The sequence below is a fragment of the Hemitrygon akajei genome, chromosome 6, assembly GCF_048418815.1.
Source record: "Hemitrygon akajei chromosome 6, sHemAka1.3, whole genome shotgun sequence".
Classification (NCBI taxonomy): domain Eukaryota; kingdom Metazoa; phylum Chordata; class Chondrichthyes; order Myliobatiformes; family Dasyatidae; genus Hemitrygon; species Hemitrygon akajei.
The window spans coordinates 92,322,103-92,348,355 of NC_133129.1; the positions used below are offsets into that span (position 1 = coordinate 92,322,103).

General features: G+C 38.8%; 1 protein-coding gene across 6 annotated transcripts in view; it reads right to left on the bottom strand.

The window, feature by feature from the left end:
- Nucleotides 1-26,253, bottom strand: part of LOC140729273 (uncharacterized) — a 137,610-nt gene that overhangs the window by 17,276 nt on the left and 94,081 nt on the right. For all 6 annotated transcript variants that reach the window (XM_073048859.1, XM_073048862.1, XM_073048861.1 and 3 more), the window contains 2 exons: nt 24,863-24,989; nt 1,252-1,379 (listed from right to left, as the gene is read on the bottom strand). In XM_073048859.1, coding sequence (XP_072904960.1) covers nt 1,252-1,379; nt 24,863-24,989 — 255 coding nt within the window. The remainder of the gene's footprint in view (nt 1-1,251; nt 1,380-24,862; nt 24,990-26,253) is intronic.

Consider the following 26,253-nt stretch of genomic DNA (forward strand, 5'->3'; position numbering starts at 1 on the left):
ACAGGCAGCTGTGCAGGCCCAGTCAATTGGCATATTTAAAGCAGAGGTTGACAGGTTCTTAATTAGTAAGGTTATGGGGAAAATGGGTTGGGAGGGATAAAACGTCAGCTATGATGGAATGGCAGAGCAGACTAGACAGGCCAGATGGCCTAATTCTGCTCTTATGTCTTATGGTCTTGCAGTCTTATGTAGGTCTCTGGTGAGAATGTGATTATTTATTTAATTGGTTCGACACGATATTGCAGGCTTTTCCTGTGCTGTACTGTTCTATATTCTAAACCAGGGATCAATCTCAAAACGGGGGACAGCCATTTAGTATAGATAAGAGGAAATTCCTTCGTCCCTACACAAGGAGACTGGAGGTACACCTGTTGAACTGTAAGGACAGAGACTGATGGATTTCTGCATGCTAAGGAAATCAAGGAATATGGACTTAATGGAAGACAAAGTATCAGCTTCTTCCCCTGCACCAGCAGATTTCTGAATTGACAGTGAACTCATGAACACTACCTCATTATGTTTTGCTCCCTTTTTGAACTACTTATTTAGCTTTTTTATATATACACTCAGTAACCACTTTATTAAATATACCTGCTCATTAATGCAAATATCTAATCAACCAATCAGGTGGAAGCAACTTATGCATAAAAGAATGCAGACATGGTCAAAAGGTTCAGTTGTTGTTCAGACCAAACAGCAGAATGGGGAAGAAAGGTGATCCAAGCGACTTTAACCATGAAATATTTGTTGGCGCCAGATGGGTTAGTTTGAGTATCTTAGAAACTGCTAATCTCCTGGTGTTTCACACACAACAGTCTACAGCGAATGGTGCGAAAAACAAAAAATATCCAGCGAGCAGCAGTTCTGTGAGCGAAAAAGCCTTGCTAATGAGAGAGCCCAGTGGTGTGCAGAAGAGCATTTCTGAACGCACACCTCGAACTTTGAAGTGGATGGGCTACAGCAGCGGAAGAGGATATACTTAGTGACCACTGAATGTACTTACTATATTTTTTTAATTTCAGAGATGATAAATCTGATTCTGATTCTAACTGGACATTCTTCTGCATGAGGCAATGGGGGTACTAGCTGCAGGAGATGGTAAGGATTGATGCTCCTCTGTGATATCGTTACGCTCTTCAAAGTGCTTCTGGAACACATCCAAGCTTATGCAAAGAACACAGCGCCCTATGCCAGGAAGAGACGATGCCCTCAAAGCATTAAAAAAAAAGTCAAATAACGAGGGGTAATTACCAGCATCCAGAGCTCCCAGTTTCACCACTTTGTTCAGCTTTACTGTTTCCCCAATGATCGTGCACTCATCAAATTTCAATGCCTTGTCCACATCTTCCTCACAATGCAGTTCAATGCAAGCAGAACATCTGAAAGAAATGTACATGTCAATCAAACAAAGTAAAAAGAATGTGTAACTTTTACAACCTTTAGATTTGTCTACAACTACAGCTACGTAAGAAAAACCCAATAGAATCCATTAAAATAAAAGACCGAACACCCAATGTGCAGAGAGGAAAAAACAAATTTGCGCAAACATTAAAAGAAAGCTTAGAGCATTCAGAACTGAAGTTCACAAAAGCCAGTCCACAGCCAGGTAGATTCAGAAGCCAGTTAGTTGCTGGCCATAGCTTCAGTTCAGTACAGAGACAAGTAAATATAGCAGGCATGTCCCTCGCCCCCAGCCCTGACATCCTGATCTTTTCAATCTGGCTCCGCGCTTAATTCATCCAAACCTTGGGTCTTTCCTTGCTCTTGGGCCCGGGCTCCACCTTTGTTCTGCCACATAGAAATACCTCAAAGCCCACTCTAGTGATGGCCATCTTAAGTCACAGGCTGTTGGGCCCTTTAAGCTTGTGTCACCAGTCAAACCCTAGCTAATCCATTATCTGAATACCATGCTGCGTATCGATATTATTTTATATAATTTAGAGATACAGCACAGTAAAAGGCCCTTGCAGTCCAATGACCAATTACATCTTTGGAACGTGGGAGGAAACCCACACGATTACGGGAAGAATGTACAAATTCCATACAGATGCAGGCAGAATTCAACCTGGGTTGCTGAAACTGGAAAGCTTTATGCTTACTGCTATACTACTAGGCTGCTTCTGTCTAGTAATCTATACAAGACATTGGACCAGAATTAGCCAGTGGGGCCATTGTGTAAGTTCCGTCATTTGGTCATTGCTGATCCATTTGCCTCTCAACTCCATTCTCCTGCCTTCTCCCTGTAACCTCTCACGCACTGACCTAGCAACGTCTGCCTTAAATACACCCAGTGACTTGGCCTCCATACCTGTGGCAATGAATTCCAAAGATTTACTACCCTCTGGCTAAAGAAATTCCTCATTTCTGTCCTAAATGGATGCTGGCCTATTCTGAGGTTATTTCCTCTTGTCCTAGACTCCTCCACTATAGAAAACATCCTCTCCTCATCTACTCTACCTAGGTCTTTCAACATTTGATAGGTTTCAATGAGATTCCCCCCTCATTCTTCTAAATTCCAGCAAGTACATGCTCAGAGCCATCAAATGATCCTCATAGTCTTCTTTCTTAAATATATTTAGTGACTGGGCCCTCACCGAGTGAAGAAATTTCTCCCCGCTTCAGCCTTAAATGTCTTATCTCTGTACCATGAGACTGTGACTCCCATGATTGAAAAATCCCATCTGGGGAAACGCCCTCGTCATATCTGTCAGAATTGTGGAATTATATCTGTATCCTGAATTATTTATGAATTTATAACTTTTGTAAACTGTAATGTGACAAAATGGAACCTCTGTGATCCCAGAGTGCTTTGCTGATTTGTTTTTTTTGTTTGGATGGAAGCTTATAAAGACTCTGTGTGTGTGTTTTATCAAGACGTGTTTTATGGCCGGGGGGGATGTTTTGAGGAAACCAGGACATGGCTGTCATGAGGGAAGAAGCCTCTAAAGACAAATGGGACTGATTGAATTACAAATAGCAGGAACTAGAGATGGATGCAGGTAACGGATTAATGCCATTAAAAGTACAACAGTGATTTGTTTAAGCAAGGTTATTTTCCAGATGATAATGTGTGGAGGTAGCTTCCCTTGTAAATAAATAAAATAAGCCTATAATTTTATCCACTCTTAATTTGTTGTAGTTTGTCACTCTATATTAGAAGACCTAGCCAAACAGTACACAATAGAACCTTGTATGTTTCAGTTAACTCCACTCTCATTATTCTAACCTTGAGTGAACCTGAAACAGTCTTGTATCATTAATCAACTCTGCAGTCTGAAGAATCCTTCAGGTGAACTTTCACTGCGCTCCCTCTAGGGAGAATACATCAAAACTGCGCCAAATATTGACCAAAGACTTTTATGACAGTTACATGAAACCTCTTGCATAAAGCAATATACCAATCACCTCTTTAACTGCTCTCCACAACTATCTGCTTGTTTTCAGAGTCTAGTGTTCAAAATACCCAGGTTCCCTTATGCAGCAGCATTTCCCTACCTTTTGCCATTCAAATAATGCTTTGTCTTTTTGGTTTTCCAACCAAAGCGAGTAAGTTCACAATCCTCCACTTTCTACTGCATCTGCCGTTTGACTGCCCACTCACTAGAATTGTCCAATTCCTTCAAAGCTTCTTAGCTCACAATCTCATCCAGTTTTAGGCAATAAGACATAGGAGCAGAATTAGGTCACCAAGTATGCTCCAGCATTTCATCATGGCTAATCCATTTCCCTCTCAACCTCATTCAGCTGTCTTCGCCCTGACCTATCAAGCATCCATCAACCGCTGCCTTAAATATACCCAATGAACCTGGCCCCACTGCCACCAGTGGCAACAGATTCACCACCATTTCATCACGGCTGATCCATTTTCCTCCTTAGCCCCAATCTCCTGTCTTCTTCCCATAACCCTTCATGCTAATCAAGAATCTAACAACTTCTGCCTTAATGACTTGGCATCCACAGCCACCTACGGTAACACATTCCACAGATTCACCACTCCCTGGCTAAAGAAATTCCTCTTCATCTACATTCTAAATGGGCGTCCCTCTATTCTGAGGTTGTGCCCTCTGGTTCTAGACTCCCCCATTTTAGTAAATATCCTCTCCTCATCCACTCTATCTAGGCCTTTCATCATTTGATAGGTTTCAATGAGATCCATTCTTCTAAATTCTAACAAGTACAGGCCCAGAGCCATCAAATGCTCCTCGTATATGAAGCCTTTTATTCCCGGAATCATCCTTGTGAAAGTCCTCTGAACTCTCACCAACGTCAGCACATCCTCTCTTAAATAAGGGGCACAAATCTGCTCACAATGCTACAGGTGAGGCCTCACCAATGCCTTATAAAGCCTCAGCATTACATCCTTTTGCGTCATTTACAGACTCAGCAATATTATATTGTGTTCCCCCATACAAATCATTGCTATATACACTCAGTGGCCACTTTATTGAGTACGGGTGTGAAATCGAGTGTGGTCTTCTGCTGTTCAAGGTTCAATATATTGTGTATTTCAGAGACGATCTTCTGCACAGTACTGTTGCAATGTGTGGCTAGATAGATGATAGATAGATAGATACTTTATTCATCCCCATGGGGAAATTCAACTTTTTTCCAATGTCCCATACACTTGTTGTAGCAAAACTAATTACATACAATACTTAACTCAGTAAAAAATATGATATGCATCTAAATCACTATCTCAAAAAGCATTAATAATAGCTTTTAAAAAGTTCTTAAGTCCTGGCGGTTGAATTGTAAAGCCTAATGGCATTGGGGAGTATTGACCTCTTCATCCTGTCTGAGGAGCATTGCATCGATAGTAGCCTGTCGCTGAAACTGCTTCTCTGTCTCTGGATGGTGCTATGTAGAGGATGTTCAGGGTTTTCCATAATTGACCGTAGCCTACTCAGCGCCCTTCGCTCAGCTACTGATGTTAAACTCTCCAGTACTTTGCCCACGAATTACTATTTGAATTACTGTCATCTTCCTCTCAGCTTGAGGCCAGTCTCCTCTGAACTCTATTGACAAAGTGACTTTGCCTAAAGAACTGCCACTCGCAGGATGTTTTTTTTTTGTTTTTTGCACCATTCTCTATTATCTCTAGAGACTACTATATGTGAAAATCCCAGGAGATCAGTTTCTGAGATACTCAAACCTCTCTGTCTGGCACCAACAATAATTCCATGGTCAAAGTCACTTAGATCACATTTCTTCTCTATTCTGATGCTTGGCCTGAAGAACATCTGAACCTCTTGGCCATGTCTGCATGTTTTTATGCAGTGAGTTGCTACCACGTGAGTGGCTGATTAGATAAGTGAATTAACAAGCAGGTGTACAGGTGTACCTAATAACGTGGCCACTGAGGGTAGTCCCTCCCAAGCACTGATCCTTGTCATCTGCTACTCTAAGTCCCACAATCCCACTGATTGTGAGCTCAGATTGTCTGTCAATGAATTCTTCAATTCAGTCAAGTTGTGAATACTCCGGGGAGCTAGGCAACAGATTTCCTTAAGTGGTCAAAACTACATTGTTTTTACTTTTTTCTTCATCTTAAATACAAATGCAAACTATCCTTATGAGACAGTTGATAAATTCTCTGCTCATTATATGCGGATATACATTCATAAAAATTCATAAAATTTGAGTGTCAGTGTGAAGGTCAACATTTGTTATCCTTAGTTCTGCCTATCCTGGGCCCAACATATTGGGTGATGCAATTGTTACGTACCCGTGACGTGACAGTGGTACCCTTGTCACGTGACTGGGGTTGAAGTTATACTGGACATGAGGTAATGGTGGAGTGATGTCATTTTCCCGCCAGTAGAGGTCATGTGACAGGTTTTTTCTACAGGGTATAAAAGGAAGACCCACCCTGTCAGGTGGGGCAGTTCGTGGCTGGATTTGCCAAGATGACTTCATGTTACTGTGTGATTTAATGTGATGACGCAGTTTAGTTAAAAATGAAGTTTTATATAATGCCTAAAGTTTAAAAGGTCAGAGCCAACGGTTTCTTTGCTGATGGAGAGTGAAGAAAAGTTTGGAAAATGGAGATCGAGAAGAATTGATTTTCGATGGATTGACTTCGACTTTGTTTGATCCTCATTCGGAAGGATTTCGTTTACTATTCTCACGATAGTCTCCGCTGGGAAAAAGCGGGAGATTGAGAATATTTTGGAAGGAAGGTCAGTCACTTTAAGTTGTTATATTTAATAAGATTCGACGTGGGAGTTCGACGCTGGGAATCGAAGGACATCGACGTGGAAGAGAATTTACATCGCTTTAAAAAGTCTCTCCTTTTAAAAGTACCGTGAGCTTTTGAACTGTCGGCATATCGTTTTAAAATACTGCTTTCATTCGGCATATCGCTTTGGAGAACTGGTTTTTTCAATACTACTTTAAAGACTGTTTGAGACTGCAAAGCTATTAAGAACTGTCTGACCAGCTGTCAGCAGCTGAGCTCGGATCATTGTTTGGGTTTGTTTACATTTGAAGGGGGTTTGTTATCAGTGTTTAATAAACGTGTTATTCGTTATAAAACCCCTTGCCTAACTCATCTATATTATTGTTGCCCGAATACGTAACATAAATATGGGGGTACGTCCGGAATTGAATTATTTGAGTTTGAAAAGTTTTTTTGAATTTTGAGTCGGTGTTTTGGTAACGGGGATTGCTCGGTTTTTTTTTGTTTGATTGGCTTGTGAGTGGTATTCGGCAACGATGAATATTGATGAGTTTCTGGATTCGCCAGACGCGGATTTGTTAGCGAAGGCGAAAAAAACTGAAGTCTCTGAACTTGCTAATCGTTTGCATCTTAAAGGGATCTTGCCAACTACATCAAAAGCTGTAATACAGAGAAAGATCGCATCACATTTTGTGGCTTCGGGTCATTTTGAAGAATCGATTTTAGAATCGTTTCCAATAAGTAATCTGGAGATGCAGTTGCAAATTGAACAAATGATGTTAGAAAGGTGTAAATTGGAAATTGAGCAAAAGCAAAGAGATTTTGAATATGCAATGGAGAAATTAAGGTCTGTAGAAAAGTCTGCTGATTCTAGTAAACCGTTTGTTGCTAGCCAAGAAATTAAATTGGTCCCTCCATTTAGTGAAACAGAAGTGGAGAGATATTTTCAACATTTTGAAACTATTGCTCGGATGTTAGAGTGGCCGAAAGATAAATGGTCAGTGTTATTACAGAGTGTGATTAAAGGCAAGGCACAACAGGTTTACACAGCTTTAACTGCTGAGCAAGCATTAGATTATGATATTGTGAAAGAAAATATTCTCAAATCGTATGAATTGGTCCCAGAAGCGTACAGGGAAAGATTCAGGAGTTTGAAAAAGTCTGTGGAAAAGACTTATGTGGAATTTGCCTATGATAAAGCTATGTGTTTTGAGAGATGGGTTTCTTCTAAAAATGTAAATGAGGACTATGAGACATTGAAAGAGCTGATTTTGATGGAGGAATTTAAAAGAAGCATTCCTGTTGAAGTAAGGACCTACTTAAATGAGAGGGATACTGATAAATTGCAGGACTGTGCTAGATTAGCTGATGAGTATGTTTTAATCCATAAGAATAAATTTCCTCAGGGTAGAATTTTCAAGAGGAAAAATAATATGGAGACTCCAGGTAAATTAGAAATTAAATCAGAGGTTAATGAGAGAGGTAAGGAGGAAGGAAAACCTGTGAAGGAAAGACAGTTTGGTCTTATTTGTAACTATTGTAAGAAGCCTGGCCATGTAATAGCTAACTGTTTCAAATTGAAAAAGAAAGAGAAGGAAGCAGTTCCAGATGCTTGTGTGCAACATACTAAAGCACCTGTAAAGTTACAGGGTTTGGTAAACACAAATGAGGATTTGTTAGAGTCTGACAAAGTTAGAAAGGGATATGATCATTTTATAACTGAAGGGTTTGTATCCTTGAAAGAAGGATCTACTCTGGTGCCAATAAAAATTCTTAGGGATACTGGAGCTTCTCAATCACTGATGTTAGATAGTGTGTTGAAGTTTAATGAAGAGAGTGATACTGGTGAGGTGAATTACATAAGAGGTGTTGGAAGTGATTTTATGCCTGTACGTTTACATGAAGTAAATTTAAAGTCAGGGTTAGTTACAGGATTTGTTAAGGTAGGATTACAGCATAGCTTACCTGTGAAGGGTATTTCTTTATTGTTAGGTAATGACTTGGCAGGTGGACAAGTTTTTCCTGAAGTGCATTTGACAATGGAGTCAGAGGAACCAGAGGTGAATTCTAACACAGATTTTTCTTGTGTTGTGACTAGAGCTATGGCTAAAAAGATTGATGTGCAGAATGAGGTTGTTACTCATGACTGTTCAACTCAGGATTTGAGTTTTGAGGATGTGTCGGAGACTTTCTTACCTTCGTTGTTTGAACAAGGTTCTGGGAGTAAGTCTGACTATGAAGATTTATCTCTGTCTCGGAAGGAGATGATAGCAGAGCAGAATAGAGATCCTGAGATTGTAAAATTAAGGGAACAAGCTTTACTAGGTAGTGAAATTGAGAAGGTGTCAGTAGGATATTACTTGGAAAAAGGAGTGTTGATGAGGAAGTGGAGGTCGCCTACAATTCCTGCAAGTGAGGAATGGAATGTTGTTTATCAGGTAGTTGTTCCTAAAGTTTATCGGAATGAGATTTTGACTTTAGCTCATAGTGTGCCTTTAGGTGGACATCAAGGGGTAAGGAAAACTGTGGACAAGATTTTAAAACATTTTTACTGGCCTGGTTTAAGAAAAGATGTGGCGATGTTTTGTAAGACGTGCCATACTTGTCAGATTGTGGGTAAACCAAATCAGGTTACACTAGTAGCTCCATTACAACCTATTCCAGCATTCGGTGAACCGTTTTCTAAAGTTATTGTAGATTGTGTTGGTCCATTACCAAAGACAAAAACTGGTTATCAGTATTTGTTGACTATCATGTGTACTTCGTCTAGGTTTCCAGAGGCAGTACCACTTAGGAATATAAAAGCTAAAACTGTGACGAAGGCTCTTATAAAATTCTTTACTTATTTTGGATTGCCTAAGGAAATACAAACTGATCAAGGTAGTAATTTTATGTCTGGATTGTTTCAACAGATAGTTTATAAATTGGGAGCTAAGCAAATTACTTCGTCTGCATACCATCCAGAATCGCAAGGTGCTTTGGAGAGGTTTCATTCTACTCTCAAGAATATGATTAGGACATATTGTGTGGAGAATGAAAGTGACTGGGATGAGAGTATAAACTTACTTTTATTTGCAGTAAGGGAATCGGTACAGGAATCTTTAGGTTTTAGTCCATTTGAACTTGTGTTTGGACATAGAGTTAGAGGACCTTTAGCTTTATTGAAGGAACAGTGGATTAGTAAGGAAGTGCATACTAATTTGTTGGACTATGTTTTGAAATTTAAGGACAGGTTACATAGAGCTTGTAGCTTAGCCAAGGAAAATTTAAAGTTGACTCAGGAGAAAATGAAGACTTGGTATGATAAGGAAGCTAGGATGAGGATGTTTAAGCCTGGAGATAAGGTGTTGGTTCTTTTCCCAGTGCAGACAAATCCTTTACAAGCTAGATTTCATGGACCTTATGAAATTGTGTCTAGAGTTAATGATGTGGATTATGTAATAAAAACTCCAGATCGTAGAAGGTCAACACAACTTTGCCACATAAATATGATTAAACCATATTTTGAGAAACAATCTGATACTGTGACTGTTGTGGTTAGTGAGAATGAGTTGGATTTAACTGGGAACATGATAGATGATTCATCTGACTTTCATTCTAAATCTAACATTGTTTCTGTTAGGTTACCTAATTCGACTATTTTGGAAAATATGGATGAGAAATTAGCACATTTACAGCTAGAGCAGAAACAACAGATGAAGGAATTGATTTTTAAGTATAAGGATTTGTTTCCAGATGTTCCGAGAAGGACTACTATAGCTTCACATGATGTAGATGTTGGAGATGCCAAACCTATTAAACAACATCCATATAGGATGAACATGGAAAAATGTGAACTTGCTGAGAAAGAAATTGAATACATGTTAGAGAATGATATTATTAGACATTCTAACTCGAATTGGAGTTCGCCATGTGTAATGGTGCCAAAACCTGATGGTAGTATTAGGTTTTGTACGGACTATAGGAAGGTGAATGCTGTAACGAAGACAGATGCATATCCAATTCCTAGAGTAGATGATTGTGTAGATAAAGTTGGAAAAGCAAAGTTCCTTACAAAGATTGATTTATTGAAAGGGTATTGGTGTGTTCCATTAACGGACAGAGGTAGAGAGATTTCTGCATTTGTAACTCCATCTGGGTTATATGAGTATAATGTTCTTCCATTTGGGATGAAGAATGCCCCAGGTACTTTTCAGAGGATGATTAATTCTGTGATTCAGGGTTTGAAAGATACTGATGCTTATATTGATGATTTAGTGACAGGAAATGATACTTGGGAAGCACACATTATTGCGGTGGAGAAATTGTTTGAAAAGCTTTCAAAAGCTAACTTGACTATTAATTTAGCCAAGAGTGAATTTGGACATGCTACTGTGACTTACCTTGGTTATGTTGTAGGTCAAGGTAAGGTAGCTCCTGTTCAGGCAAAAGTTCAGGCAATTTTGGAAATTCCCACTCCGACGGGGAAAAAAACTCTCAGAAGGTTTTTGGGAATGGTAGGATATTATCGAAAATTTTGTAAGAATTTTGCTAATGTTGCCCTTCCATTAACTAACCTTCTGCAGAAGAATGTAAAGTTTGTATGGACAGTGTTTTGTCAGGAAGCATTTGAAAAATTGAAAACAATGATATGTGAACAACCTGTGCTTAAGGCACCTGACTTTGAAAAACCTTTTTCATTAGCTGTGGATGCTAGTGATGAAGCTGCGGGAGCAGTATTGATGCAAAGGAATGAAGGTGATGAGGTTGATCATCCAGTAGCTTACTTTTCTAAGAAATTTAATAAGCATCAAAGAAACTATTCAACAATAGAGAAAGAATTGTTATCTCTTGTTTTAGCTTTGGAATATTTTGAGGTATATGTTGGTACAACTCAAAAACCACTTATTGTTTACACTGATCATAATCCGTTAGTTTTTCTGAGTAAGATGAAAAACAAAAACAGAAGATTGTTAAATTGGAGTTTGATGTTACAAGAGTACAATATTGTGATAACTCATATTAAAGGTAAAGATAATGTGGTTGCTGATTGTCTATCTCGATATTGAATGTACAATGTTTTTTTTTTGGAGTGGTTTTTTTTTTATTGTAACACTCCTACTGTATTGTATATTGTGTATGTTATATAATTTATACATTTGTTTTTTTTTTGTAAGTAATTGTTAAAAATTTTTGTTCTTGATAGATCAAAAATGTTTTTTTTTGGAGGGAGGTGTTACGTACCCGTGACGTGACAGTGGTACCCTTGTCACGTGACTGGGGTTGAAGTTATACTGGACATGAGGTAATGGTGGAGTGATGTCATTTTCCCGCCAGTAGAGGTCATGTGACAGGTTTTTTCTACAGGGTATAAAAGGAAGACCCACCCTGTCAGGTGGGGCAGTTCGTGGCTGGATTTGCCAAGATGACTTCATGTTACTGTGTGATTTAATGTGATGACGCAGTTTAGTTAAAAATGAAGTTTTATATAATGCCTAAAGTTTAAAAGGTCAGAGCCAACGGTTTCTTTGCTGATGGAGAGTGAAGAAAAGTTTGGAAAATGGAGATCGAGAAGAATTGATTTTCGATGGATTGACTTCGACTTTGTTTGATCCTCATTCGGAAGGATTTCGTTTACTATTCTCACGATAGTCTCCGCTGGGAAAAAGCGGGAGATTGAGAATATTTTGGAAGGAAGGTCAGTCACTTTAAGTTGTTATATTTAATAAGATTCGACGTGGGAGTTCGACGCTGGGAATCGAAGGACATCGACGTGGAAGAGAATTTACATCGCTTTAAAAAGTCTCTCCTTTTAAAAGTACCGTGAGCTTTTGAACTGTCGGCATATCGTTTTAAAATACTGCTTTCATTCGGCATATCGCTTTGGAGAACTGGTTTTTTCAATACTACTTTAAAGACTGTTTGAGACTGCAAAGCTATTAAGAACTGTCTGACCAGCTGTCAGCAGCTGAGCTCGGATCATTGTTTGGGTTTGTTTACATTTGAAGGGGGTTTGTTATCAGTGTTTAATAAACGTGTTATTCGTTATAAAACCCCTTGCCTAACTCATCTATATTATTGTTGCCCGAATACGTAACACAATTATGAAGGTACATCAGTGGCTACACTTCATCAGGAGTTTGAGGAGATTTCAATTATCACCCAAGACTGCAGCAAATGTTTACACATGTACCACACAGAGCATTCTAACTGGCTGCATTGCCGTCTGGTATGGAGGGGCCACTGCACAGACTTGCAAAAAGCTGCAGCAAGTTGTAAACTCAGTCAGCTCCAAGATGGGTACTAGCCTCCCCGGCATCCAGTACACCTTCAACGAGCGATGCCTCAAAAAGGCAACATCCATCATTAAGGACCCCCATCACCTGGGACTGGCCTTGTTCTCACTGTTACCATCAGGAAGGAGGTACAGAAACCTGAAGGCACACACTCAATGATTCAGCAACAGCTTCTTCCCCTCTACCATCCTATTTCTGAATGGACAATGAACCCATGAACACTACCTATTTTTTTTGCACAACTTATTTTAACTATTATATATTACTGTAATTCAGTTTATTATTATGTATTGCATTGTACTGCTGCACCCTAAACCGATTATATTAAACCTGATTCAGATTTTCATTTCTCTTCTCCCAAATAAGGGTAGGGCTCTGATATTTAAAGTTCAAAGTCAATTTGCTATTAAAGTATGTATATGTCACCATCTACTACCCTGAGATACACTTTTGCAGGCATTCACAGCAGAACAAAGAAATACAATAGAATCAATGAAAAACTACAAAGACGGACGAAGAACCATTGTGCAAAAGGCAAACTGCACAAGTACAAAAAAAAAGTAATATTAAATAAATGATACTGAGATGAATTGTAGAGTCCTTTGCCTTTCCCTGAATCAGGCCATTTCTGTAGGTCAGACACTGGGCTTAGGCTACTTCATTTACAGACAGAGACTATTCTTTTTATAAGCCTGTGTTGATTCTTCCGCCTTATCAAAGAGCATCCCACAAGTAACTTATTTCAAAATGATCTCTGATTTATCGGGTTATCAGTCAGGCCTTCAATCCAGGACGGCCTCCACTTCTTCCACCAGCTGGCAAGAACTGGGACATTTGTTTTGTCTACTTGTCCACCGTCCTTGACTGGTTTTAATCAGCTGTTCTGCAGATTTTAAAAATTTCTTCAGCTCAACAGTTGCTTTTGGCTTCTTAGGCCATTTAATGAAATCAGAATCAGATACAGTTGGCTACTTGGCCCATTGAGTCAATACGATCTCCAATAAAATGTTCTAGTCAGTCCCAATTCCTTGCTTGTTATAATTATTTTCTCTCGTGTCTACCCAATTCCCTTTCACCCCTCACATCACTACCACACCGTCTAAATAAAAGCTCACATCTGCTTGTTCCATTTGCTCTCCACTTTTAACCTGTGGTTCCTAAGTTTCAAATGAGCTAGAAATTAACTTACTTTGCAGAACCAGAGCCTCACTGACAATGATAGATGTCTCCACCATCGAGGACATCTTCAAAAGGTCATTCCTCAAAAAGGCAGCATCCATCATTAAGGGCCCCCATTACCCGGGACATGCTCTCTTCTTGTTGCTCCCATCCAAAGTGAGTTACAGCAGCTGGAAGGCACTCAGGCAACGTTTCAGGAACAGCTTCTTCCCCTCCGCCATCAGATTTCTGAATAGACAATCAACTTATGAACACTACCTCACTATTTTCCTTTCTTTTTGTACTATTTATTGAATTTGATTTTTAATATATATTTCATATTATAATTTGTAGTACACCTTCATGTATAGCACTTTACTACTACCACAAAGCAACAACTTTCAAAACATATAATACTGTGCAAAAGTCTAAGGCACATATATATATAGCTAGATTGCCTAAGACTTTGGCACAGCATGGTAGTAATTTTATGTATTACACTGTACTGCTGCCGCGACCAAAAGAAAAACCATGACATATGTGAGCAATGATAAACCTGATTCTGATATGGGTCTCTACTGTGGACTGAGAGTGGGTAGGGGGCAGGGAGAGGGAAATCCTGTTTGGGAAAAAGGGAAGGGAGAGGGGAAGGAGCGAGAAACACCAGAGAGACATTCTGTAATGATCAATAAACCAATTGCTTGGAATCAAATGATCTCGCTGGTGTCTTGGGGCTGGGTGTGTCTGCACCCACACCCCCCACCCCTGCTCCTCTGCCAGCTGTCCTACACCCCTCCTGCAGCACTCCATCCTCACTACTCCCAACATCCTTTGCTCCTGCCAGATCTACAAACTCACTCTCCACTCCTCATACAGTACTGTGCTAAAGTCTTGGGCACCCTAGCTATATATTTGTGCCTAAGACTTCTACATATTACTGTATAATCAGTGATAATAAGCCTGATTCTGTTTCTAATTCTGAAGGATAGCAATTATCCCACATTTCCTACTGCCCTTTAACAGAAGACATTCAAGAATGTAGGCCTGGAATCATACATAGAACATAAAGTATAACAAGTAGTCCGATGAAGGGGGAACAAGGAACCAGAAGTGGTTTCAATGACAAATCGGTAGTTTTGAAGTCACTTAGATTATTGTGATTTAAAATTTTACAGCTGTCACGGTGGGACCTGTATTTGGATTAACAGTCCACCACCAGAGCACCTTAGTTATTTACCTTCCTTCTATTTGTCGTGACCTTGCAGATCTTCATCTAATCCCATTCCCAAACTTCTTTGTTCAATGGTGATGAACCAGCTCCTCTGGCTGAACATTGACCTGAAGTTCCTAATACCTGGAAGCAGGGCAGCACATCGACTTTGCCTTCACAACCACCTGTGGCAACAAATTCCACAGGTTCGCCACTGTCTGGCTGAGGAAATTCCTCCTCATCTCTGTTCTAAAAGTTGGTCCCTCTATTCTGAGGATGTCTCCTCTGGTCCTAGGCTCCCCCACCAGAGGAAACATCCTCTCCATATCCACTCTATCAAGACCTTTCAACATTCTGAAGATGTTTGAAAGGATGTGTGTTTTGAATGATGCAGAGACTTCTAGTTCCTTCCCTAACGGGACACTGATTTCAATGTGCTACATGGGAGTGAAGAGTAAAATTCATCTTGAAGCAGGCTGGCACAACGTTGTGGGCTGAAGGGCCAGTACTCTGCTGTAATGTTCTATGTTCTACACCAAAAACTTTGGAAAAACTTCTAAAGATGTGTAGTGGAGATTATATTGTCTGGCTCCATCATAGCCTGGTATGGAAACACCAATGCCTTTGAATGGAAAATCCTACAAAACGTAGTGGATTTGGCAATATCCATCACCAAAGATCCTCACCACCCAGACCATGCTCTTTTCTTGTTGCTGCCATCAGGTAGAAGATACAAGAGCATCAGGACTCACACCACCAGGTTCAAGAATAGTTACTACCCCTCAACCATCAGGCTTTTAACCAAAGGGGATAACTGCACTCATTTGCCCATCCATTGAGATGTTCCCACAACCAATGATGTCATTTTGAAGACTCTATCTCATGTTCTCATTATTTATTGCTATTCATTTATGTTTGCATTTGCACAGTTTGTCTTTCTGCACTCTGGTTGATCTTTCATTAATACTATTATAGTTACTGTTCTATAGATTTGCTGAGTCTTCCCAGAGGAAAATTAATCTCAGGGTTGTATGTGGTGACATACATATGCTCTGATAATAAAATTTACTTTGAACTTTGATCTTTTAACTGCGGGTTTCATCATTAGTGGTATTTAATTTGCTAGCTGCGGAAAGATCTAAATTAGCTGAAATACACCACAAGTAGATTAAATGGTGTCATAGCAAAACACTGGATTTGAGCCTAATACGTGTTCTCCAATACTAATTTGAGGCGATGTGTGAGTGTTAATTATTAAGTACTTTAAGAATGCAAGGCAGGCAGCATGGTAGCATAACGTTCTTACAGCGCCAGCGACCTGGGTTCAATTCTCAGAGCGGTTTGTAAGGAGTATGAAAATTTCCCCCGTGACTGTGTGGGTCCCTTCTGGGTGCTCTGGTTTCCTCCCACGTTCCAAACGTTAGTAAGGTGATCAGTCATATGGAGCAGAAGGGCCCGTTACGGTGCTGTATCATTATAAAAATCAATAAATACATTTACTATAATCTATTGATGCTGTGCTTGGTTTGGGACTTCTGTAATCTACTCTAGAAGAGCAGAGCACAGTTCAGACCCTTTGGCCCACAGTGTTGTGCTGATCTTTTAATCTTTCTTTTCAAATCTTTTTATTAGTTTTTTGAAAAAAAACAGAAGAAAAATATTGTTACAAGACATTTGAGAGTACATAATAGATTGATAAACATTCAAATATATATTGATCCATACATAGAATCTCTCAAACTCATATAATAATATAAATGATTAAGAAAAACCCCCCCCAAAACAAAAAAAAACAACAACTAAATAGAAAAAAAAAACTAACCAACATGGGCAATCGCATAATGTTATATATATACAGTAGTGCCTATGACTCCCAACCTCCATCCACACAATTCAGGATAGTGACAATAAGGTTCAGGATCAGACCGTATAATTCATATGAAAATGCTGAATAAATGGTCTCCAAGTTTCCTCAAATTTAACTGAAGGATCGAAAACCACACTTCTAATTTTTTCTAAACTTAAACAGGAAATAGTTTGGGAAAACCACTGAGATACTGTTGGAGGATTGGCTTCTTTCCAATTCAGTAAAATGGATCTTCTAGCCATTAGTGTAATAAATGCAATCATTCGTTGGAATGAAGCGGATAAACACTTATTATCCATCATTGGTAGGCCAAAAATTGCAGTAAAAGGGTGTGGTTGGAGATTAATATTTAAAACTCTTGAAATAATATTAAAAATATCTTTCCAATAGTTATGTAAGCAAGGACAGGACCAAAACATATGAGTCAACGAAGCTATATCAGAATGACATCTATCACAGGTTGGATTAACATACGAGTAAAATCGAGCAAGTTTATCTTTAGACATATGAGCTCTGTGTACGACCTTAAATTGTATTAGAGTATGTTTAGCACATATAGAGGATGAGTTTACCAATAATAAAATTTTTTCCCATTGCTCAGTAGAAATAGGGCAATGCAGTTCTTCCTGCCATTCCTTCTTAATTTTTTCAGATATATCTGGTTGTAGATTCATAATCATATTATAAATGATAGCAACAAGACCCTTTTGACAAGGATTAAGAGCTAAAATTCTTTCTGTAATGTCCAATGGACATTCTTTCGAAAAAGACTTTAGTTCATTATATAAAAAATTTCTAATTTGTAGATATCTAAAAAAATGGGTTTTAGATAAATTATATTTATTAGATAATTGTTCGAAGGACATAATGTTATCATCCAAAAACAGATCACGAAAACATGTTATACCTTTTGTTTTCCATAAATAAAAGGCTTGATCTATGGAAGATGGTCGAAAAAAGTAATTAGCTGTTATAGGGCTTGACAGTATAAACTTATTCAAACCAAAAAATTTACGAAATTGAAACCAGATTCGTAATGTATACTTGACTATAGGATTAGTTATCTGTTTATTCATTTTAAATAACGAAAAGGGAAGTGAAGATCCTAAGATTGAAATCAATGAGAAATCTTGCACAGATTTACATTCCAAATTTACCCATTGTGGGCCAACAACTGTAGTCGATTCTTGTGTCCAAAATATCAAATACCGTATATTAACTGCCCAATAGTAAAATCTTAAGTTTGGTAGAGCCAAACCGCCCTCCTTCTTAGGCTTCTGTAAATATTTTTTAGCTAACCTAGGATTTTTGTTCTGCCACAAATACGACGATATTTTAGAATCAACTGTATCAAAAAAAGATTTAGGAATAAAAATTGGTAATGCTTGAAATAGGTATAAAAATTTAGGTAGTATCATCATCTTAATGGCATTAATTCTACCTACCAAAGACATAGATAATGGGGACCACCTATTAGCAAGTTGCTTAATTTGATCTATTAAAGGCAAAAAATTAGTTTTAAATAAATCTTTATGTTTTTTAGTAATTTTAATACCTAAATAAGTAAAATAGTCTGTAACAATTCTATATGGTACCCGATTATAAATTGGAGTATGCATATTTAATGGAAAAAGTTCACTCTTATTAAAATTCAATTTATACCCAGAGAAGTTACTAAATTGAGCAAGCAAAGAAGAAATAGCAGGAATAGATCTTTCAGGATCAGATATATATAATAACAAATCATCTGCATATAATGATACCTTATACATCGTCTCCCCGCGGGTAATACCTAAAATATTGGGTGATTCACGAATAGCTATAGCCAAGGGTTCCAAAGCAATGTCAAATAATAAAGGGCTTAAAGGACAACCTTGCCTTGTACCCCGAAATAGTTGAAAAAAAGGGGATCTTTGATTATTAGTGAAAACCGAAGCTAAAGGTTTCTGATATATTAATTTAATCCATGATATAAATTTTGAACTAAAATTAAAATGTTGCAAAGTATTAAATAAATATGACCATTCAACTCTATCAAATGCTTTTTCGGCATCTAAGGAGATGACACATTCTGGGATTTTAGATGAAGAAGTATAAGCAATATTAATTAATTTTCTAATATTAAAAGATGAATAACGATTTTTAATAAATCCAGTCTGATCCTCAGAAATAATCCGAGGCAATATATTTTCTAATCTAACAGCCAGGATTTTACTAAAAATCTTAAAGTCCATATTCAGCAAAGATATAGGCCGATAAGATGCACATTCAGTGGGATCTTTATCTTTTTTAAGAATTAAAGAAATAGAAGCTTCATAAAAAGATTGTGGTAGTTTACCTATACTTAATGCATCTTTAAAAATTTTACAAAGCCAAGGAGAAAGTATAGAAGAAAAGGATTTAAAAAATTCTGCAGAAAAACCATCTGGGCCCGAAGCTTTACCCGAGTTCATTAAGAAAATGGCCTTTTCTATTTCAGACTCCGTAATAGGTGTATCCAAAATTACACTATCCTCAGCAGTTACTTTTGGAATATTCAATTTCCTTAAAAATTCACTCATTATAGAAGAGTCTTTAGTACATTCTGATTGATATAAAGAATTATAAAAATCTTGAAAGGCTGTATTTATCTCTTTGTGATCAATCGTCAGAGTACCATCTTGTTTACGAATCTTAGTAATTTGTCGCTTATCCGAAACAATTTTCAATTGGTTAGCTAGTAATTTACCAGACTTATCTCCATATGTATAAAATTGAGCTTTCGATTTAATTAACTGACTTTCAATCGAAGAGGTTAACAATAAACTATGCTCCATTTGAAGTTCCACCCTTTCTTTATAAAGTTCTTTACTAGGGGTCAATGCATAAATCTTATCAATTGCCTTAATTTTATCAACTAATGTTGATATTTTAGAGTTAGTTCGTTTCCTAACTCCGGCAGAATATGAAATAATCTGTCCACGAATATATGCCTTAAAAGTATCCCAGAGAGTTCCACTAGAGATGTCTGCTGTGGAATTTATTGAGAAAAACAAATCAATTTGCTGTTTAATAAAGTTAATAAAGTCAGAGTCCTGCAGTAAAACAGAATTAAACCTCCAACTTTTAGTACTAATATGTGAATCCGTCACCTTAATAGATAACTTCAAAGGTGCATGATCAGATATAACAATAGAGTCGTATTTGCAATCCATGACATCTGTAAGGAAGTGCTGATCAATGAAAAAGTAGTCAATCCTTGAGTAATTATGATGCACATGGGAAAAGTATGAGAACTCTTTATCATTAGGGTGTAGAAAACGCCAGATTTCACAGATAGCTGAATCAATCATAAAAGAATTAATAAGAGAAGCCGATTTGTTCGGAAAAGTTTGAATGGGTTTGGATCTATCCATCAAAGGGTTTAAACAACAATTGAAATCCCCGCCCATTATCAATCTGTATTGATTCAAATTAGGAAAGGATGTAAATAAACATTTAAAAAATTCAGGACAGTCAGTATTTGGAGCATAAACATTAACTAAAACAACTTTTTGATTAAAAAGCAACCCAGTAATAAGCAAAAATCTACCTTGCGGGTCTGAAATTGTTTCATAATGTATAAAAGCAGTTGATGAGTCTATAAAAATAGAAACACCTCTCACTTTGGCTTGCGAATTTGAGTGATACTGTTGGCCCTTCCAAAACCTAAACAACCTCTGACTATCCACCTTCCTAACATGAGTCTCTTGTACAAAAATAACATTCGCATTCATTCTATGGAATACTTTGAATACTTTTTTCCGTTTAATCGGATGATTTAAACCATTAGTATTCCAAGAAACAAAGTTAATAGTCTTATCCATATTGACAATATATATTACAGTTAACATATAGGTTTAAAAGAAAAGTGAACTCATGAACTCGGAAGGGGAAAGTAAGTTCAAAGGGAAGCCGGAAGTCACAGCACCGCAGCCATTTTAGTAGTTTCATATAAGCCCATGAAGTAAAACTAAGCAAAAAGCAAGCAGAAAAAAGAAAAAAAAGAAAAATCTCCCTCCCACCACCCTCAAAACCCCAGGAAAAAAGCCAAACAGAGGCAAGCGAGCGATCTAATACTAAAATTACCCCCTTGTCTCAAGACGGCAACTCAGACGTAACAAAGTTAAAAAAAATACAAACAACCCACATTATAAAAAAAGGGTTGATATAGGAAAAATTAAAATATAAAATTAGTGTTATAAATGTATATTATCAAAAGGGTTAAAAAAATTAAAACAATAAATGAAGGTTTAACACTTTCGAACAGATCAAAACAGTTATGACGCTACAGACACTGGAGTCTGTCGGGAAGAAGAAACGCCATTTTATTCTTCCAAATCTTAATATTCAAATGCTAAAAATATAAAAAAAGAGCGTATATCGATTAAAAAAAAGAAAAAAAAATAACCCTAATAGGTCATCTTCAACATTAATCGGTTAGTAATATATAAAAATATGAAATCGGAATAAACCCGGTAGAAAAAAGAGAGCTTTAATCGTATATAAGAAATATATATGAACCGTATCAAAAAAGAACCCAAACGTCAATCTATACCAGATCCAAATCTATAGGCTAGATTACATTGATCAGCCCGATCAAATGTCATTGTTCCAGGAAACCTTGAGCATCCGCTGGCGATTTAAACAGCCGAAAAGATCCATCTTGAAGGGTGACTCTCAGGTGTGCTGGAAACAGCAACGCTTGCTTGTAGCCTTTCTGGTGAAAATTCGACATAACCGATCTGAAAGCCAGCCTAGCCCGTAGTACTTCGGGGCTATAGTCCTCCAGAATGCGAAAATTAAAATTTTGATAGGTTATCATACCTTTTTTACGAGCCGCACGAATCAGTCGTTCTTTGATGTGAGGATAATGGATCCTGAGAATTATGTGCCGTGGTTTCAGACTTGAATCTGCCCGATATCTAGAGACTCTGTGAGCCCGATCGATTAATGGGGGGTTATCCAGGACATCTTCGCCCAGGACATCCACTAGAAATTTGGAGAAGAAAACGGTCAGATCACCGCTTTCAAATTTTTCCGGGATTCCAATTAACCGAAGATTTTGTCTTCGAGAACGATTTTCCAAATCAGTAATTTTAGCTTTATAGCGATCCATCTGTTGGGTCGTCGAAGTTTGCTCTTCTTGCATTTTTTCGATTATACGATCCTTCTTACGAGCAGCTTCTTCAAGAGCCAAAATGCTTGCTTGTTGTTCATTTGATTCCCGTGAAAAGGTCAGGAACTTTTCTTCGAGTGATCTCAAACGATTGTCATACTGTGCAAATCTTCCAAGTAATTTTTTCTCCAATTCATCAAATCTAGCGTCTATAAACTTCACAACAACTTCTAAAGTTAACGGTTCTTTCGTCTGTTTCGGTTCTTTTGCTCTAGACATTTCAGCGGGTTGAGAGTAATTCAAATAGTTTTTAAAAAAATTCTATATGTTTAGACCCCTTTAAAATAAGTTTAAGGGGTGTTTGTAGGTTAAAAAAAACGTAAAAGGTTTGGAGCAAAGCCTAGATGCGGTTTACTCCATGAGCGCCATCTTGAGACTCCTGATCTTTTAATCTATTCCAATCCAATCCTTCTCTCCCACATAGGCCTCAATTTTTATTTCATCCATATGCCTAGTGCATCCACTTCCACCACAACACTCAGCACTGCGCCTCAGGGAACATCATTCTCCATTCAAAAAACATACCTCCGACATCCCCCCCACTACACCTTCCTACAGCTATATTCAAATCAAATTAACTTTAATTTTCATTCAACCATACATGGATACAGTCGAACAAAACAGCATTCCTTTGGGGCCAAAATGCAAAACACACACAGCACATTCAAAATAGCAAGCCAAAAAAGACATAGTCCCACAAAAAATAACATATATATAGTCCAAGACCCTGAGTGACAGGTCCTGCAAATTGATAGTCCTCACCTGGACAGCAGCAGCAGGCAAGCCCACGGCTAGAGGCCTAGTCCTCATTACAACTGGGGCTATGCAGCTCCCATGCCTTCTGTCTTGCCACCAAATAAGGGCCAGTGGCAAACTACACTATCCAAAAATCCTCCCCCACCCCACACACACCTGCACTTGTCTTGGGAAAAAGTTGCTGGCTGTCCACCTATCCACGTCTCCTATCATCCTACAAACCTTCATCATTCACACTGCCTCCACCATTCGCCACTCCAAAGAGAAAACCCCAGTCTGTTCCAACCCTCTCCACAAGAAATGCCCTCCAATCCAAGCAAACCAACTTCACTCATACAGACAATGCCTGCATGTTGGTGGTGCTGGGGCAATGTGGCAAGTGGTGAGCAATGGGTTCTGCTGAATACTGAACGAGCTTTGCTGTTCCTAAACCATGATCTGATAACACTCAATGCTGGCAGTAGATTGGAGGAAAGCATTTTATTCCTAACAACTACTAAGTAGGCAGTACTTCAATGACTAGCACCCTTATGTTGAAGTTTGGGAGTGAGCTCCAATCAAGTAAATATTGATCTTCTCATGCTCCCACCAGATTTACGAACTCAGTCTCTGATCCAGATTGAAAAGTACAGTGCTGTGCAAAAACCTTGGTCACCCTAGCTATATAAATGTTCACAGTACTGTAGATCATTCTCTTTACACTTGTGTACTGAAGAATGACAATAACTAATCCTAAATCTTGAAATCTATGCTGGTTCCGAGAACAATCCCATCCTCCACATCCCTCCCTGGCAGAAGTACACTCAGTGGCGAATTTATTAGGTACACCTACTCATTAATGCAAATATCTAATCAGCCAATCATGTGACAGCAACTCAATGTATAAAGGCATGCGAACATGGACAAGAGGTTCAGTTGTTAAGACCAAACGTCAGAATCTAAGTGACTTTGACTGTGGGCTGATTGTTGGTGCCGGACAGGGTGGTTGGAGTGTCTCAGAAACAGCTGATCTCCTGGGACGTTCATGCACGACAATCCCTAAAGCTTATAGAGATTGGTGCGAGAAGCACAAAGCTTCCTGTGAGTGGCAGTTCTGTGGACGAAAATGCCTTGTTAATGAGAGAGGCCAGGGAAGAATGGGCAGACTGCTTCAACCTGACAGGAAGGTGACAGTTACTCAAATAACCAGGTGTTACTACAGTGGCGTGCAGAACAGCATCTCTGAATGTACTACATGTCGAACCTTAAAGTGGATAGGCAGCAGAAGACCACGCCAAAGACTCCACTGAGTAAAGTGGCATCTGAGTGTATTTTCGATAACACTGCACTGTAATTTTGCCCTTCCAGTGGGAAACAAAATGGATCCCTCATGGGGTTTTTTTTACATTGATATAATCCAATTTTAGCACACTATTCAGAAGAGCTGTGGGGTTAACACTGTTCTTAGCCACTGTTCAACATCACTATAAAAGAAGCAATTGTTTATGATCAAGTTACTGTCTATGGGTATGCAAATCTCGAGAAAATCTGTAGATGCTGGAAATCCAGAGCAATGCACATACAATACCAGGGGAACTCAGCAGGTCGGGCAGCATCTATGGAAAAGAGTAAACAGTTGACTTTTTGGGCCAAGACCCTTCACCAGGACTGGAAAGGAAGGGAAGGAGTCCGAGTAAAAATTTTGAGGGGGGGGGGGAAGAAGTACAAGGTGGTAGGTGATAGGTGAAACCAGGAGAGGGGGAGGAAGTGAAGTAAAGAGCTGGGAAGTTGATTGGTGAAAGAGATAAAGGGCTGGAGAAGGGGGCAGAAGAACAGGAGAGGACAGAAGACTATGGAAGAAAGGGAATTGGGAGGAGCACCAGAGGGAGGTGATGGGCATGGAGAAATTGATGTTCATGTCATCAGGTTGGAGGCTACCCAGATGGAATATAAGGTGTTGCTCCTCCAACCTGAGTGTTGTCTCATCTTGGCAGGACAGGAGGCCATGGACTGACATGTTGGAATGGGAATGGGAAGTAGAATTGCAATAGGTGGCCACCGGGAGATCCCACTTTGAACAGACTTCATTCGCCATAACCATTTTGGCACAGAATGCAGTATTTATTAACCAATTTGCAAATCTCACCTACAGAAAAAGCAGTTAAAATACTTGTGGGGGAAAAAAATATCACTTAGATTTAAATGTTAAACCACTTTATTTGGTAGCAATCCCAGCACTCACCTGGAAGGATGGAGTACAATCTCTTTGTAGCTAATAGACTTTTCCTTTAGAAAATTGCCAATAGATGCCTTTATCTTAGAATGTTTCTGCTGGAATCCAATGTTCTGCAGGTAAAGACACCAGGAAGCTGCAGAAAGAACGAAACATGTTTAGTGCCAGTCCACTGTGAATTGCCCCAACAAAGTAGTTTCACCAAGCCTTTCTTGTATTCAAACGGTGATAGGATTAGTTTCAAGACTCAAAGAAATCCAAGCCCATTTTAAATTTAAACTTCAAAGCTTCCACCTCATCAGATATGCTTTAAGGAGGGAGTTCAACCTGAATAATGTGAGAACTCGGTCTTTGTATCTAAACAACAAATTAACCTCTTGACCATGTCTGCATGCTCCTATGCATTGAGTTGCTCCCACATGATTGGCTGATTAGATATGCACATTAACTAGCAGGTGTACAGGTGTACCTAATAAACTGGCCACTGCCTGTAGATTTTTTTTACAGTAATATTCGAAACAGAATTAAACACCTTAAAGAAAAGAAACAATAACAACAGGAGGGCAGGAAAATAGTGGGATCAGTTGGATAGTTGCATGAAAGGAGCTGGCAGAAAAATGTTGAGCTGAACAGCTTTTTTTGTGCCATGAACCCATGCAGGGCACTGGAAAATGTGCTTAGAAATTCACAGTTCACATTATTTCAGCAAGTAGTACTGTGGGGCTGTCACTTGATAATTCAGTAGAGGTTATGATGGCACTGGGTGTAAAAGAAAATCACAAGATTGACAGGACATTTAGCACAATGCTTTACAGCGACAGCCGTAAGATCAGGGGTCATTTCCCGCTGGTATCTATAAAGAGTTTGCACGTACTCCCTGTGGCCGCGAGGGTTTTTTCCGGGTGCTCCACTTCCCTCTCACAGTATAGGTTAGGGTTAGTTTCTTTTCACCCCTTCCTCTGTTCCCTACTCTGACCTTTCACTTCTCCTCACCTGCCTGTTACTTCCCTCTGGGTCCCCTCCTCCTTCCCTTTCTCATCTGCTTTCCTCTCCTGTCAGATTCTTTCTTCTCCAGCCCTTGATCTTTCCCACCCACCTGGCTTCACCCAACACTTTCTGGCCAGCTTCTTTCCCCTAACCCCACCTCTTTGCTCTGGCATCTTCTCCCTTCCGGTCCTGGTGGGGGGTGGCCTGACCTGCTTAGTTCCTTCAGCATTTTGAGTGTATTGCTTTAGATTTCGATTATCTGCAGACTTTCTCGTGTTTAGGGTTAGTAAGTTGTGGACATGGTATGCTGGTGATAATTGCGACTGCTCCCAGTACATCCCTTGCACATTTCACTGCATGTTTTGATGTACACGTGACAAGTAAAACCAATCTTAATCTGGAGGGAGAGGAGA